Source organism: Vanessa tameamea, chromosome 21 (genome assembly GCF_037043105.1).
Source record: "Vanessa tameamea isolate UH-Manoa-2023 chromosome 21, ilVanTame1 primary haplotype, whole genome shotgun sequence".
In the NCBI taxonomy this organism is placed as follows: Eukaryota; Metazoa; Arthropoda; class Insecta; order Lepidoptera; family Nymphalidae; genus Vanessa; species Vanessa tameamea.
In genome coordinates this window covers 5360864-5379935 of record NC_087329.1, presented here as the reverse complement: position 1 = coordinate 5379935, position 19072 = coordinate 5360864, and the positions used below count along the sequence as shown (strand labels likewise).

The 19072-nt window shown below is 31.6% G+C and overlaps 2 protein-coding genes across 3 annotated transcripts in view; both read right to left on the bottom strand.

Annotated features, from left to right (window-relative positions):
* LOC113395533 (L-asparaginase-like) overlaps positions 1–3016 on the bottom strand; it is an 82508-nt gene extending 79492 nt beyond the window's left edge. Inside the window, exon 1 of the mRNA XM_026633132.2 lies at positions 3005–3016. The gene's annotated coding sequence lies outside the window, so the exon portion shown is untranslated. The remainder of the gene's footprint in view (positions 1–3004) is intronic.
* The window catches only part of LOC113395470 (calcium release-activated calcium channel protein 1-like), a 59640-nt gene continuing 42397 nt past the window's right edge, over positions 1830–19072 (bottom strand). Inside the window, exons 1-7 of one of the 2 annotated variants that reach the window (XM_026633052.2) lie at positions 18799–19007; positions 10485–10726; positions 7676–7874; positions 6755–6905; positions 4625–4894; positions 2504–2605; positions 1830–2119 (exon numbers count right to left, since the gene is read on the bottom strand). In XM_026633052.2, the coding sequence (XP_026488837.1) occupies positions 1971–2119; positions 2504–2605; positions 4625–4894; positions 6755–6905; positions 7676–7874; positions 10485–10726; positions 18799–18807 (1122 nt within the window). In that variant the 5' untranslated portion in view covers positions 18808–19007 and the 3' untranslated portion in view covers positions 1830–1970. Of the gene's footprint in view, positions 2120–2503; positions 2606–4624; positions 4895–6754; positions 6906–7675; positions 7875–10484; positions 10727–18798; positions 19008–19072 lie in introns of those variants that run through there. The other variant, XM_026633050.2, reaches the window with a different exon arrangement.

Here is a 19072-nt window from a genome sequence, read left to right as displayed (position 1 = left end):
GTCATAAATTTTCTCCTAGTTGTAAGTTTTTAATATAAATTACTTTTAAGCGCTGTAATGTTTGTTTTTAATTAGTTGTTAATATTACATTTTATGTTGTATTCATTAGGTATGTAGAAGTGTTCTGAGTATGATTGATTGATGTACGAATAAAGATGAATAAATAATTATTATTTGCTTAATTTTGAAGTCCCTTACAGAAAAATCATTTTTAAAAATTTATTAAGTACCTATATTTATTTATAATGTTGGCGGCGCAGGTGATTATAAAGCACAAGTGTGACACAAATACGCGATCTTAGTCGGATTGGACAGCAATCCGACAGGACCGGAAAGAGATTAGCCGCTTTGCTTGCTTTTTGAGGTTATCACAGTAGGCATGGTCCTTGGCTGAAAAACCAACACCATAAGCCTGTAAATGTTCTATTGGACAAAGGCCTCTTGAAAAAATTCAATACGAACACATGGCAAAATTTCCTTTCGCGCAATCTTCTTACTCGGTCATTTACATGTCATTGGCCTGACCCTTTCGAGCTTAAAATCCAGGACATTATTCGCTAGCCACACTTTGATTTTAGTTAAAAATCAAATCCCAGCGATAAGCTTTAAGATTTTACTTGTTATATATATATTTATCTTAAATTCATGCTATCATCTCGTCAGGTTTTCGTCATTCGTATTGCTATGCTACATTTTAAAATGTATCTGAAACATGGGTCGATTTTTCTATAGGCCGAGTACCCCCGGGCCTAGAGCAGCTAATTTTGCTTTAGTAGTGGTTCTCTGTGAACATACGTGAACGTAAAATCTAAACAGTGTTCATAACAACTCTCAAAAAAAATATCCGCATGGAGATTTCGAATATTAAATGTTTCAAGAAATAGGGCCGGAAATATTCCTTAAGCTAGAGAAGATGGGTATTGTTTAAGTACTTATTTTAGGTGTTTTTGCTACATTTGCATCTCTAGGTATTGCTATACAAATATGTGAATTGTGAGATTTTTGTTGCTTTATATAAATATTAGTAACCTGTATAGGCGCAATGGTTAGAATAAACTACCTCTTTAAAGTATTGTAATAAAGTAAAACAATTTTTTGAGTGTTTAAATATATATTCAATTAAATGTAATTTCTGACATAAATCGATTCTATTAATTAATAAATAATAAAAAAAGTCATATTGAAACAATTATCGACACTATTATAATATTCTATACACAATAAATATTACAGTCTTACGAGAAACTAAGATTGCACTATTAAATTATTTAAAATAATTTTAATAATACTACAAAGCATAGCACAATAGGTCAGACATAATAAAGATTTTTATAGTCTTTGAAATAATCAACGATTTTGAGACTTGGTATAAATAGTAGGTACTATTTAGATCACAATAGTAAAATTCAATTAATTATCTGTTACATTCGAATTCTAAACTATTCTCGGTTCGATATATTTTATAACTACGTTTCTATTAAATTAAAATTTTACATAGATAAATACTTCGTTATAATTTGATACGGCCAATAGCGGTCAATTGCTAACTTTGTTGGTTAGAAAAAAAATCTGAAATGTGGACTACATTTTAGATTTATTTTGTTTCATTACATAACACTTAAAATTGAATCAAATTTTTAAAAGTTTATGAAACGTTCTATCTTTTTACTATTAAATAAATTGTGAAATAATAATTGAATGATATTTTTCAGCATAAAAAATAAAACAACCAATTATTATTGTACAATCAGAAACATCCAAATTATCTATTAATTGACAATTATAGATTATATATATTTAAACCATAGACAACGAAACATCACAGTATATTTTCAATATTAACATCATAAAAGTTCGTATTATAACAAATTGTATAGAATATTACATATTTTGAATAATTACATACTTTACTTAGTTTTTCTATTACACAATTTCTTGCACTAACATGTTTTTGATATTTCATATCAGAATCATTGGTACATATTAACTTTAACAGTTGCGGTGTCTAGATCCCTTTTCATATTTTCAAGTTGCTTGATGTCTTGAACTGATGTCTCACACTTCTGCACTACCAAGGAGTGGTAGAAATGAATCGCAAATGCAACGAAGACAATTAATACTGAAACAAAATATTAATCGCAATGAATGATTTATATAATTTATGAATATTTAATTTTAGTAATACTAATGCGCGCCGATAATTTAACGTGGATTCGTGAATAGATCTGTAGCTTCTAATTACAAGAAAGATCTTTGCCTAGAATTAAAAATTAATTGTCTATAAGTATCAATGATCATTAATCAATGGAATTGTCTATTAGCAACAATAACAATTGCTTGCAATGGTTATATATATGGACCGTAGCTTCCAAAACAAACATATTTATGTTGAAATTAAGAAAGAGAATTACTTGAAGATCAATTTATTTTTAATTATTCAATATATATAATTATAAAAAAATAGGAAGGTACTCACTACACAGTCAGTATATAGTATAATTACCTGGAATAACAATAACGGTGGCTGCAGTTGCCGCAGCAAAGGAGTAGTCCCAAAACTTTACCCAACAGAGAATAGCTATTTCTACTAAGAATAGAAATAAACCTGAAACAAATTTAATATAATTAATATACGGTAAATTAAACCTTCAAATGTTTGTTATAGGTATTTAATATAACGAAGTCACACTTAAACTACTAACTACTTAATAATATTATCAATTAAGGCTTAATTATTTTCATAAACGTATATTTGATATAGATACATATGTCCTACAATCAAAATTCGAATCGTTTTGCTAATGGATTGTAGAATTCTCGAAATAGTCCCTATACAACGTTTTTCGTAAACAAAAACAAAGATATTAAGCAAACAAACCCATAAACATTAGCACTGTTTGTAGGAACACTGGCTCACTCATGAATAATAAGATCACATATAACTAATACCAAGTTTTCTTTTTGGCGGTAGAATATATGCTAAGTGGGTGGTATCTACTAAGACAAACAACATGTACAAAGTCCTACCAACAAGTACTAATGACTTTAACGGTTTATTACTCTTAACTGCGGTAGGTTAATAATGTACAAGAAATATTCAATGAAAATTAGAAACAAGACAATCTTATTAAAAAATATTTAGGTACCTAGTTAGTGAGAATAGACATGGATTGTGTCAAAACAATTATAAATAATGAAAATACCAACGATATATTTACAGGACATTATTAAGTGTATATAGGTAAAGTGTCCATTGTTTTAGTTGTTTATTGTAGGCAAATCGCATTATTATGTACCTAAACAAATTTACATAAACGTAACCGTAACTGAAAACGATAAAAAAATATATTTGTTATATATTTTTTATCGTTATTGCATAGCGTTACACTTAAAGAAAGTAACTAATTGTATGTAATTTAAAACTATTTGAATATTTTCTGTGATTATACCTAAAACTAAACAATAGCCTAAAATAAAGTTAAATTCATATACTTAATGATGTAACATAATGTATTTTTTGAGATTACAAATTCTAAATAATATTATATACGTAAATGAAACTAAGTATACGAGAAAAAATCCGATAATCCTAAAAAGATATTATTTAACCGTATTAAAAACCGGTAAAATTTTATTCACATATTCGAAATTACACATCCCGGATACAAGACGTGCTCACGATTTTATATCATAATTGTACTGTCTTTTATTATACAGTGTCATGTTATGTCGATTAATTCATAAATGACATGCTTATATAGATACTGTTGATTGTGTAAATTGTTATTTAAATTAAAAATATTATTATAATGGCATGAATATAATGTATTATAATTATAAATAATGATTTATGAATAGAGTATGTAACGAATTATCATTAACAATGACATTTACACATAGATGTGTAAATGCATAATCAATTATGTTTACTATGAAAAATAATATAAGCTAAACATTTATAAATAAATAGTATTATCGCTCATAATGCAAACATTGGTCTCTTCCAGACACCTCTAAACGAGATATGGATGCAAGAAAAGTACAAGAATGCCTACTTGTACATCAAGGAACAGGTTATCAACATCGGCTATAAACACTATAGTCTATTCCAATCGAAGAAGGAATAAAGATAAACAAACCTTAGATTTAAGTATGCCACTTTTTCCTAATATCCCAGCTATATTGTGTAGTTTTCTAATTTATTGTTGTTAGTAATATATAAACTACTTATAGTACCCATATATATACCCATTTATATTTAATTCCAATGTTTCGATAATACCTGCATCGACGTTCAAAACGTCATTTATTTGCAAATCCATAATTAATATCATAGATTATTCGAGCTCTCGACCAATGATATCACGTCAATTCATTGTCACTTGACAGTTGTTTACTTGGTTTTTGTTCATTTTGTTCATTCATACACTAATACACTTTATTCACAAATAAGTAACCAGAGTTTGAATTTGCCCTGAATGGCTTCAAGAAAAAGATGTAAAGGCTGTGCGTTAAAATTCAAATTACAATTAAGAATATTGTAACTTATTTCCAACTATGAATACGAAACTATTAATATTATCACATTACATAATAACAATGCAGTTTATCTTCGATAACTCACCTAAGACAGTACTGAAGGCCCAAGCTAGTTCGATGAAGCCTCTCATCCTCTCGTGGGGGGAGTCCCGCAAGGCGCGCGCCGGCGCCCCGGGCGAGTTGTCCATCTTGCTGACAGCATCTATATTTGGCAGCAGGTACGTGGATATCATAAGGGCGAATATATGAACTGCTACTAAAACGGTGGTGCAAACGGCGAACATGACGAATAGCCATTCTGGAACGTTCGTTGGCTCGTTGATTTGGAGTTCCACCATCGCTACCATTGCGAAACCTGCGAATAAATATTATTATTATGACCAAGTGTTATATACATGCAGCTCTGCTGAATTTTCTTAATACATAAGCTATCTAACGCAATTTTTTTTTTCATATCACACAGATCTTTACGATATTAGTATAAATGAATATCACTGTCTTTAAAAATAGTGAAACTAGCAAATAAAAAACCTTGTTCCTAATGATTTTGTTAATGAGAAGTTAAAATTTATTTAATGCAAAAATGAATTCAGTATGTAACATAATAGTAAATAGGTAAATCCTGATGGTAAATGGTCACCCAGTAAATTGGCATTCTAAGAAATATTAAACTCCCCGTCATCAATACGCTAATTTACCAACCTTGTAAACTGTGATCTTATATCTAATACCTGTAGTTACATTGGCTCACTTCCAATTCAAACCGGAACACAAAATACGAAGTATACATAAGTAATGACAATGAGTGCATGATACCAATGTAGGGGGCTTGAACAAATCCTTACTACTTACTAAAAATATTGGTTCGCGTAACATGATCAACAACATGATAAAATCGTATAACATGTATACTATGTCCTAGTCTACCTCACGACAGCTTTATTAATACTACTGGTCGCCTATTGGTCGAAATTCGACCATATTTCATTGCTAATAAAATATAACATGCGTTGATTCGAAAGATACGTAGGAAAAATGAGGCTCAACTGGACGATACCGAGTCACGACTACAAAAAAAAAGACCAAATGTAAAAAAAAATGTTATTTATTTTCATCTTTAACAAGACATGGTTTGTATGAATCGCTAGTTACGTTCACGTAAACTATGAATTTTCATATTAAATATTATGTATTATATATAAACGTACGTGTCAAACGTATCGTAGTGTGTGTTATGTATTTTTTATTATTTTTATGTATTTTAGCTTTCTGCACTCCTTCTCTACATAAACTTTAATAGTACCAAATTTGATAAACCTCCGTCCGCGTATTTTTGGTAAAAAAAGGGGTAAAAATTTATTGCTCTACGTAATAATATATTGGTAATATTATACACACGCGGCTACTTTATAGGGTTAATAAATACATGATATACCTAACTATTTATAATAATAAATAATAAATATTGGACAATATCAAATACATTACTCTGATCCCAATGTAAGTAGCTAAAGCACTTGTGTTATGGAAAATCAGAAGTAACGACGGTACCACAGACGCCCAGAACCAGAACGTAGAAAACGAATGAACTTTTTCTACATCGACTCGGCCGGGAATCGAACCCGGGACCTGGGAGTGGCGTACCCATGAAAACCGGTGTACGCACTACTCTACCACGGAGGTCGTCCTAACCTAACCTATTTATAAGTAAAATTGCAAAGATATTCAAAATGGGGACGAATAATCATTTTACTGTGTATAATTTTAAACTATAATTAATTTCACCTTGAATACAGATTGTTGATAAATATTATTCATTTCATTTTAATTAACAGTCTAAAGCGATAGTAAATTTAAAAAAACGATACCAGAATATTTTTATTAAGAAATTACAACGCAAGGTTACAATATTAAGATAAAGCCTGTTACGAATCAAAACTAATGGATTGTTTTTTTAATTTCTCTACTTCCTCTTAAACGTTAATTGAAGTTTATACGTAAAAGTGGTTCTTAGTAAGTATAATATGAATACAAGTATTTTTCATAGTGGGATTTTTGTTATATATTATTATTTATTGAAGGTCATCACTAAATTAATGCATCACATCAACTTCCATACCTATCGCCATAAATATCGGTATACACAGACACTATCTGCCTGGTTTGCTAGTATTATAAAAAAATAACACTAAGAAGGAAACACAATTACAATGACCTGATAATAATTCGGAGGTGGTAGCAGTGGCTTTGAGTTTGGCTCTGGACATGTGTAATCTTCTCCAGGATAAGCCATCTGGTGACGCGGGGCCGGGAGCCTCTTCGTTAAATCCAGTGACTGGCATGGCTAGTGCTATTTCGCTTGTACTCTGAAATCATTTAGTAAAAAAATCATTTTTAAATCACGAACAAAATAATGACGTGCTCATGATTTGTACAGAAACTAGTTTTATTTTTTAATTATATATTATTTAAGTCCTCAATGTTAAATAATCCTATTGTTAAAAATATTATAAGTTATTTAATTAAAATTTTTCGAAAAAAATAATATTATAATAATAATTACTTATTGTATTTTTAAGCACGTAAGAAAACCGGGTTTCTTTGTCAAATCCTCGCAGATTCTACCGGTTTTTAAATAAATTTACACCTCAGTAACTAGGTTAACAAGCTGCAATACGTTTTGCATCTTCAATCATGGCTTCTAAGATAATTAGCGTATCCACTCCCAGTACATACATATCGTTTAGTTGCATAAAATAGTTCGTACAAAGCCACATATACGAACGCCATCTCAACGCCATCCCGTAACTACCCTATATTTTGCTGTTACTTTCTGTGGCTGTATAGATATTTTTTTTACCTATACTTTAATTTATTCCAAAGAGTGTTTACGTTAATTAGATTATGCTCGATGATAATAATTATTTTTTTTCCACGTTCCTCTCGTCTCAAACGAGCGATAGCGACTGATACAAGCAGATTGCAGACACATGTTTGTAGCACTTAAGACATATGACATACATATGTATGACGTAGAACGTGAATAGAAAATGTAGTAAATCAAAACCGCCTTTACGGAATAAATATAATAACAGTATAGAATAGTTTAAATAATTTTAAGTAGAATATAACTTACCCTAATCGATTGGTTACATTGGCAAGGACTTTGCAAGTAGCTCGGGCTTAACAGCACCGTGGTGTTGGACTTGTTAGTCAACATACCGGTTGGGGTGACACTCCCGTTTGGAGTGATGATACCCTTCGGACAATCGTACTCCAAGCTGTGAGGCGGGGTCACTGATATAGCGGGACTGTCCGCTGCCGTCACCTTGACTCTACGGAAAATGGATTTTCACGTCGTTAATATTTCACATTTATATATTTTAAATTGATATGAGTGATCCACTAGCAATTGCGTCACCTAATGGTAGTTTGTAAGTTATTATACCTGTTATATTAAACAATACAACAGGATGTATACACAACTCGTTACAAACTTGGATTCTGAGATATTACATTTCTTACTCCAATGCACTCATTAATTTAACTTATATTTTGGGATTAAAATCGTAGCCCTATCACTGGTTTAAATTTTCAGCATTATCTTTTGTCGAGTTGTTGCTACATTTGATAAAACTGTGACTAACTAGAACATTTATTGCTCCCAATGTTTACTAACACCTTGTGGAAAATGACAACTTGTCAACGTAAACAAATAATTTAATCCTTATTTAATTAACATAGGAGTCAGATACGCTTCTTTCAATATTAGATACTCTATGGCAGCAACAAAAGGTGCAGTGTTTTACTCTTTCATTATTTTTGTAAGCAATTATCGAATAAATCCACCATCTCATAGTACTAAAGTCAATTTCGACAAAATCTGATGAACCATACATTACATACATTAGCAGCTTGTAAATTTCCCACTGCTGGGCTAAGGCCTCCGACATATTCCACCACGCTGCTCCAATGCGGGTTGGTGGAATACACATGTGGCAGGATTTCGTTGAAATTAGACACATGCAGGTTTCCTCACGATGTTTTCCATCACCGCCGAGCACGAGATGAATTATAAACACAAATGAACCATATCGTTGCCTAATATTTAATACGAAATATATGACTCACGATCATTTTACAGAGAAAAATAATACGTTTCAGTAACTATTCGTGACTAATATCAATTTGCTTTTGCATTGAAATGCGCTAAATGTTAGAGTTAAATTTAAATCGATTGTACGTCAACTGATAATATAATGATTTGTCTAATAAATATTCGTATGCAAAGTGTTCCCTACCAACTCCCTACTAAAAATATCATTCTTCAAATACTTTTAGTTATGCCAATTAATTTAAAGCACATGTTAAGAAAACTTTGATTAATAAAGACGTTTTTTTTTTTGTGTTATAGGTGGCAAACGAGCAGGAGGCTCACCTGATGGAAAGTGACTACCACCGCCCATGGACATCTGCAACACCGGGGGGCTTGCAGGTGCGTTGCCGGCCTTTCAGGAAAGAGTACGCTCTTTTCTTGAAGGTTCCCAAGTCGTATCGGTTCGGAAAAACCGCCGGCGAAAGCTGGTTCCACAGAGTGGTTGTGCGAGGCAGAAAATATCTTAAAAATCGCGATGTTGTGGATTTTTGGACATCTAGGTGGTGTGGGTGATATTTTGAATTTTGGCGAGATGTCCGAAGGTGAAATTCAGCAGCCGGGATTAATCCGAACAATTCATCGGAACATTCCCCGTGATAAATTCTGTAGAAGATGCAGAGCGATCCAACATCTCTACGCAAAGCCAAAGGATCAAGCAGATCGGAAAGGGCTTGATCGTCGATAATTCGAACCGCTCTACGTTGGATACGGTCAAATGGAAGGAGCTGGTACTGGGGAGCACCCGCCCAGAGGTGAGAGCAGTATTCCATGTGAGGCCGAATATATAATATTGGTGGATAAATTATTATACAGATGATAAAGAGTATGGAGTTAGAATTCATTCATTAGATTTTCGTGGGAAATGTGACAATACAACTGTTGTTTTTAATAATCTATGTAATTGGTTAAAGGAAAAAAATAAATACTAAGTTTCTTGTCGGTTCTTCTCCCTAGAATCTACATTCCGTTCCATTCATTCATTGAAACCAATGTAATCCTGTAAAATAACGATTCAAAAATACTCACAAGAGCCTACTTGAATAAAGTATAATTTGATTTGAATGACCCCTGTCATTCAAATCACACTCGCCATAAGGAATTCACCATAAGGAATAGAGTGCGAAAAGAAAAAGAGAAATATTTTTTATATATAATATAATAAGTATTCGACTACTGTGTTTTTAAAATGTGAATGAAAGTAAAATGATAAAAGTAGAATAATGGAGGTATAGTAGCATATAAGTTAAATTCCATTCATTTACCTATAATCTTTATCTTTATATTATCTATATTCGCTTTAGTTATTTTTTTATAAAGTCTCATTCCTTAATAGGTTCGCCTTTAACTTTGAACAAAAAATACGATTACCATTTGATGCCGTGAGTTATTCAGGTGGAAACCACAAAAGTATTAAGACCTATTGTCTTATATCGTGAACTATAAAAGTGATTCTTTTTTTTCTTTTTTTATGATATAGGTATGCGGAGGAGCAAATGGGCCACCTAGAGGTTAGTGGTCACCACCGCCCGTAGACAATGTCGCTGTTGGGAATTAAGATGTTCTGTCCCTTGTGTCTGTAGTTACACTGGCTCACTCACCCTTCAAACTGGAATACATAGAGTATACTGCTGTTTCGCGGTAGATGTTGATGAGTGGGTGGAACCCAGATGGGATTGCACAAAACCAAAGTAGATTTTCAAAGTTTGAGTTATTGATTTCTGAATTATGAGACCAAAGACTTATCCCTTCTTTTTTGCCGAAGAAAAACTCTAAACAGATTAACACTAACTTTGCCTGACTTCCACTGTCATAGCTCGGCGGCTTTCCGAGACATTGATAGGACTCGCAGACGCCCAAACTCTTCGGTCTGTAGTCCTTCAGTCTGTAAGGCCGATGTCTCTCGTACAAGTGGTCGGTAGTGTTGTATCGTAGTAATGAGCGCGGCTTTGACTTCCCACACGGCGGAGTCTGAGTACATTGATCTATCCGAGACGCTTCTTCTACGCTTGTTACGAAGCTGGCTTCGGATATCTGAAATATAAAGATAAATTCATTCAAAATAAATCTTGCCCTTCTCTAAAAGTCCCGTTTTCGTAGATTTTTGTTTATAATGTATCCCTCAATTCATATTATCCTAAATGTTTTTATTGTTATATCTCTGCCTCATTTCATTGTAGCAAATAAAACCAATTAAAATATTTTCGTCTTACAATAATCCTCTAAATATAAGTTTAATCGAAATGGTTCCAGTTTTTTTGTATGATAATTGACATTATATTACATTATAATTCATTAAAAAAAATCTGGCAATTTAATTTATCATATAATATTTTTAAAAAAAGTGTTAAAAAGAACGATTACATCATTAGCAAAAAAAAATATATTGTAACACTTTTTATATTCGTTGACTTCATAAAAACGAATGTAAGATTTGGGATCTTGGGAAGAACCCCGCAGTTATAATAATAGAATCGAAAGACACAAAAAGTATAATGATAGACATTTGCGCCGGAGCAAGGTTGCCATCTACAAATATGGCGAGACAGCGCCTTTACATTTGTAACCTAACTTATAAACGTTAATATGCGGGTGTTTAGTTAAACATAGATTTATCTATTTTCATCATTATTTCACGAAAGTGGACAAAATCACGTATTAAAAAAAGGTCGTTCACCAGAAGTGCATTCTGTCTAAATTCAGTTCGTATGTCACTTGTGAAATGTTGTCAACTGACTTACGGTGAGACGTTATTTTGATATTTGTATCCTATAAATTTTATAATCATTATTGACAATGTCGCATACGATTCTGACATTAGACGCTCATGTGCTGCGGTGAGTCTCGAGTTGTTTCTCACAGAATTACTCTACAGGACCTATATCCTCGTACACCCTAGTGCCTTGGAGTGGGCTAAGACAGTACTGCCTCCATATTTACATTATTTTTATTTATTTTCGGTTATTATGTATCGGTAGCCGGGCTATGTGACTGGACGCGCAAGTATGAAGTGTTTGTGTGTGTGAAAATTGTTAGTCCTAAAAGACCGATCCACTATAAAACTTGACAAGGAACATATATATAATATTAATTGCCTTTTATTTAGGTGCTCATCGTTCAAAATATATATTATCTAACTCATCCCGGTTCTATGCAACTATGACGTCTACTAACTTGACATTTAGGGCATGAGTTTAGTTATGTTACACGATTTAATTGTTTCTATCCTTCTCTGCATTATGCCGCTCTCATAAAGCGATGAGATGGCAATCGGACCCGAAAAAGTCAAGCGAAAGACCAATGGTTGGACACTATTTCAATCACAAGCTAAATAATCAAAATTTGAGATCTAAGTGACAATAAAATCTAATTGTAAATATTAATCATAGAATCACAAAAAATGTCTTTGAATGTCGACGAAGCAGTTTTCGAAACTTTGGTAGTAACATTCAAGTGGTTATAAATCGTTAAGTGCAGGACCGGATTTAGAGGATGGCAAACAAGCCTACTGTCCTGGGCCTCCACAAGACCCCTCTCATGTTCTTGTCTTCCACAATAGAGAATCCGACGAGTTAACGAGTTTAATTATATATATGTTTAGATATCTAGATATAGTCTAATTATAATAATATTGCTAATTACTGTTTTAAAATTTACTCATAAAAAAGGTAAACATTAAAATTATTTCCAAACGTGACTGAGAGAAATGAATATGTAAAATAATAATTAGGGGCCTTCACTCCTCTGTGGTCCCCGGGCCTCCAAGATTTTAAATCCGGCTCTGGTTAAGTGGAATAGTGTTGTATTATAAATAACGATATTAAGAACTACATATTTGTAGGGCACAGTATGTCAGAGTTATTAGTAAATCGCATGGAATACCTAAATCTAAGGTTTGATCAATATTTATTCGGTTGGCTATACGTGAAGAAAGCACGTAGAGCCAACCTTTAATGTGTCAGCGTCGTTTGTTATGCAGCGACTATTGGTGCGGGCATCAGAGTAGAGTAGGTATTGATAAAACCAAAGAGCTTGCCGAGGTTGGGTTGAACAGCGTCATTTGTAAGATCTGCAAGTTGGACCTTCAGATAAAGTCTCGTAAGACGGAGGTGCTATGGTTACCCAGGAGAAGAAAACCGCTCGTACGTCGATCGAACTCGCATGTCCTCGTTCGTTCGCTCCGCCGAGCCACGAGTGGAGCGAAGCACGGAAGACTACATACTGAGAGAAGAATAACATTTTCGAACTTGCATTTAAAGCTAGAATTTCGGTATCTTCCGCCTTTTAAGTTAAGCTAGCTTCTAAATCGACCATTTTTACCATCGTGATTATGTATATATAATATCAAAATAACATCCGATTGTATTTAATATAATGAACGCCAACACTAAGTTCTTGAAGTGTTGACGACGATGACTCGTAATTATTGACCAATGTTATTAAAGCATCACTACATTATGTACTCCCACAATTTGTGAGTCATCTTCTCTTAAAATTATCTATTAAAAAAAATGAAAAAATAATAATGAAACATGAATAGAACCTACGGCGAGCAAGCCGAGTGTTTTTCAACTTTTTGTCGACTTCGAATAGAAGGACGTTAGGACCGTTTTTTTTATTTTTGTGATTATATTTATTTTATCGATTAGCTTTGTCGTAGACATTTAAATGTAAAATCCAACATTAAGGGTTAAGAACTTAAAAAAAGTAGGCGATACGTTATTTACGATATACATGTTCCTCGATATCTTCGACAAATGTAAGCCGGTATTAATGATTCTTATAAAAACAGAAGAAAAGATTATCTGTATGTGTATGTACAATTTAAAATTAAAATAACATGATTGTTACGCTAGTAATTTTGTTTATTCAGAAATAATAAATTTAATACGTTGTGTGTAATTTTTAGTTAGTGAATCAATTAGGGATGAGCCGTAAAAATATTATATTATGCTAGTTTCCACGTTCGGTTTCGCATGCGTAATTTTTGTTGTTAGGTAGGTATTTCCAGGATTTAAACAAGATCTAACACAAACATTATTTATTGTTGGGTACCTACAAACCTAACCATAAGAAATTGTTGTTAATAGCACCCCAGGAAGTTTAATAATGACTGATGCCTTTATACCGCAGCGTATATTATTTACTATGCAATTATGTAAAATTGATAGTTCCTCTTTTGTTTCTCCGTACATTCGAGTGAATTTACAAGCATTGCTGATCATCAGCCGCCAATGTCACTAGCAGGGTAATTGTTGGCGCAATCAACGAAATGACTGTCTTCCACGCCACGCGGTTACCACGCTCGTGTTACGGTTCGTTCCACTCAGTTGAATTTTATTTGTTATCATTTTAGTCACAATATTTTGTAGCAACGATGTCATTATGTGTTTAGATACATCATTTATCTATATATTTTTTTAATGTATTACGTACTACTAACAGTAATAACTATTCAATCAGAAATTTCAAAAGTTATTGGAACCCATTTCTGTATTATTAGTTTTTAGTCTAATTTATCTATTGATTATATACATGCCACATATGTATTAAAATTATAGAGGTAACTGATATAGACCCTACAATTTTACGATTTTTCCATAGACAATTTACTACTTTTTAACTAGTTTAACATTTCCCAATCAGTTTCTATATATATGACAGACGTTAACTTAAAAAAATTAACACTTTTGAATGTCGTAAATTTAATTAAGGTTTAGCAGACAACATTTTTAATCATATTCTGAATTAAATTAGCATGGAAAAATATGTATATCCAAGCAGGTTCATCTGATTTATTGCTATAAGTTCAACTCCGTTTTTTTTTGTTTATTTATTTGAATTCTTCACAAATTTAAGCTTCCTGGCCTTTTGAGTTTCCTTTTATATGTATTATGTCATGACTTTTTATGGAAAGACCTCTTTGAAAATACAGCCATGGGTTCCGCGGCCATCGGTGGTTACGCTAAGGAAGGTCGAATTACAATTCACAAGTCTCAGCTTAAATCAACTCCTCGAACGACGAAGTCTATCTTTTTATGTCATTTTCGGATTCATCATTCCATATCACGTTGCTTGGTCGTGGTCTTTCGAGTGAAGATGATAATCATTGTAAATTATATCAGTTGGGCTATTACGGTTAGAGCATAGCAACTGTTGCTATCAAATATTTGTTACGGATTGATAAATGTAAGACTACCCCCCACTGTAAAATGGTACATTACAAAGAGTGTGTAACGCTATCGTTTAACTGCAGTTCTGCTGTTGCTGTCCCAGGCATATTTATGACAGTCTTACTCGGTAATCCCTGTGCTTTGAGTGTGGTCACTGTGCCCATTTCATACCCTTCCTTGCAACGGGCACTCCTCTTCTGCCTCCGTATGTACCTATGTAACATTCCAGCTTTGAGATCCGTATGCAGGACTGTGGCGAATATATATCTCATATGCATAGGGCGTATACTATATCCATAGTGTTTAGTGCCTCATGCTAGCTTTTCTTCAACAGCGGCTGCCTATTTTATGATTAGATGACTGGCCTTGAAGTCCAATATTCATATTCTAGATGTCTAGTCTCATTGGTAGTAACGTGTAACATCCAAAATTACCTACTAGTCTAGTCTGGTCTTGTCTTGCAAAGTGCTGACAATAATTTTACTTTTATTTTAGTAAATGTTTCATTTATTTGAATCATGATTAAATTAGTGTCTACGTTGAGCTAAATTATTATTCTTACATCACATAACAATGATTTCTTTGACATATATATCAAAGAAACATAATATTACGCGACTATTTAATAAACATATGTACAAATCTCAGATAAAATTGTGATTTCTGGATTCTTGTATCAGTTACAGTTAAAGCAGTGATCGCTTATAAACGCCCGAACGGACAATTTACTCACCGACGATATTATAATATTTTAATAATATCTAAATCAAATAATATGACATATAAACAATAACTACATATATACCCATTCTTTGTCCTGAAATTATAAATTAAAACAATTTATGATTGATTTTATATTAATTTCAATGCGATTCGTTTTTTTTGGGGTACATCCAAAAAAACGGACACACAAAACATACCTTTTCATAATATTATTACGATAATAAATTATTAAATAAACGGTTAAACATTTAAGAATGAATGAGCTGGTAATTAACTTAAAGTAATACAGTTTTATCGTTAAGCGCATAATATCTACTCATTGTTATATGTATATATGACCGTAAAATTGCAAATGAATTTATATGACATGTTTTGTTCATTTTAATATACAAACAAGCATTATGACACAACGCGTAGACATATTGTGTGACAATTAAATTATCCAAGATAAAATTTTACTACTTTACGTGCAATTGAAGTAAAGCGGTCAGAAATTAGTCTCGGGTGGCTATCAGAAATTTGACAAGAAATTCGAAATTAACCGCAATAGAATTATAGATTAAGCAGTGATCGCTTAAAATTCGATATTCGAAATTCACCGTAGAAATATTCTGTAAGAATAAATTCTAAATTAACCGAAAAACTCGATAAATTATATTTTTTTAGGACACACGAATCATAATGGCGTATTGCCATGAGTCCTTTGTTAACAATTTACGCGAGAGATACGAATCGAATTCTTATAGAATTGCACTGCTGATGCATTTATTATAAAAAGTGAATGCAGACGATAACTTAAGAGTAGAGATGCCGAACATACACATATTGCGGTTACGAATTACATTTATGTTTTGTATATTTATTTTTATTACAATTCGCGGAAATAATTTAGTAAAAATTAAGGTATATACACATTCACGACACCGCAGCAAAAAAATTTCTGCGAATTCGCCAATATAGATTAGGTTAAGTTAGAATTTATTTATTTATTATATATTTTTTTAAAAAACTTAACCTAACGTTAACGGCGTTAATACATAAGTAACAAGATTAATTAAAATGTCAGGCATTTTTTATTCACTAAACATTTTACAATTTTTATATCCCAGAAAACATTAAAGGGAAGTAAAACGTGATTTTGCCTATGGGCATACATGCAGGACAGAAGTAGATTTTATTTTAAGTAAGAGGAGGAGTGGCATGAAAGAGCCAGTTTTCTAAACGGACCAAAAAAGTATACTTTTAATGAAAAACTGATAATGATTTTTATTAAAGAAGGTAATTTAATAAGAAAAAAGCTTAAATACTACGGCAAAGTCAACGAAATATTCATTTTTAAAAACGGTGTCTTCTAGCTCTTTCATAACATATTGGTATTGAAAGAGTCAGTCTTGTTTATTAAAGTAAAATTGTAAGAATATTGCAAAATAATAATAATTACACTATTAAAAAATTCTAAATGACAATACTAACAAATCTTTATTAAAACAAATTTGTTATCTATACATACATAATGTATTTTTCTTAAAATAAGAAATTTTCATGATTTTTTATTTTTTATTTTAAGCCACAAGATTCACGATCCCAACCAGAACAAATTTTGCACAGAAACTAATCGTGATCGCTGTATTTATTTGTTTTGGAGTATGTTTTCAAACCTTTTTTTACTGCAGCCAATACGACAGAATCAAAAAATAAGAGTCATTATGCAGTACTAAATTAGAATAGTAATATTCTTAAATAGATGATTTTCTATTTAGAATTATTTGGGTTTCTTTCTATTAGCATCTATATCTTCTAATTTTTTTTTCAGACGACATTTTTCTACTATTCGTGTCGTGTTTTGTCTTGTCCCGCTTAAGTAAAAGGTCTTATAAATCTTATATTTTATATTCTATCCTATAATTTCTATAATGCAATATCTGAAGATAATAGTTAATTATATATATATGAAAAGAGCATAATTATCATTTTTAATTTTATTTAAAATGCAGGGTTATGAAAGAGACTATTATTAAAAAGCCAACTCTTTCAAAAAAATATGACATTTAAAATAACAACAACATCAAATCTTTTGCGGCTACGTTTTCACGCATCTTCAAGGCCAAACATATGCACAAACTAAATCTATAATCCATTTACCTATAGTTGCTTACAATAAAATACTAAAAAACTAATTAAACTTTCTTTTTAGTACCAAAAACTTTGACTCGATGTGCCGGCGTCCGTTGGTTTCCGCGGACTATCAAATGTTTGTGGGTGATGGGAAATCAGTATTGCCACTTAAAAATTAAATTACCACCTGGCTCTTTGATGCCACTTTTCCCCTGTATAAGAATGCAATATCGTCGAATGGTTATAATTAGTGATGGCGATATGGTTAACGTTAATTACTTTTGCGTGCAATAATATAAGAAATACAAACATATTTTATAATTAATGTGCATAATATTTTAGTTTATTATAGTAACTTCAAATATTCTTGAATTAATTATTCATTAGTATACTTTCTTTTTTTGTTATTTAGTAACTCCGATGATAAAAAATATCATGTATACTAAGACAATTTTTCAACATCTCTTATGCAACAGCTACAATACGTAACAATACATTTTACTGTAATATATATTTCGAAAAATATTTACGTAATAATTATGATAGTGAAAACTATGAAATTGTATGTATATTTAAATATAAAACGATTTATATTTGTGACCCATTTCATGTGTCTTAAATCTTAATTATATTATTTGTTCAACGATATGATATTTGCACCTGATGTTTTCCATATCTTAGTGTTTATTCATTAACAGTGTTTTTTATCAGAAACTCAGTGTACTTAATTAATTTACATTTTACTTTTCAGTCATTCATTTCCGGATTTTTAAGATGAAATATTTATATTTTGTTTTTTTTTCATAGTTTGTAAATCAAATGTACGTGCTTATAATTAAACTTAGTAGGTATTTCAACATTAGAAATAGAGATTTTTCTTCAGTGCAATTGGAAAAACATCTATATACGTAAGAAATAACCCCGAAGCATTCATGGATTTAATAACTTCTTTCTTATCGAAGGCAGCTAAAATAAATAACTTTACTTACTTGAAAATATTATATAGTACAAGAATGATCTCCAATTATGGTTAAAATTTACACATATGAAATTTTTTTTTTATATTAAAGAAAAGACAGTTCAATTAAAACGAACCTTTTTCATATTGCTTCACTATTCAATTCACAATAATTATTTCGTATGATGTATTATTATTAAATTAATTTATAAAAAAACACCTTACATTTTAAAATTATTAAAAAAAAAACAGATTTTGTCGCTAAACAAAAATAAAACTCCCGCGTAAATAAAAGCCGTAAGTTTACATGTCGCTGGCGGACAAGTTCCCACCACAAAAGGAAAAAGCGCACTGATAGTTGATGCAACAATAACGCGCGCTATGATTTTACTATTTACCGCTTGATGTTCA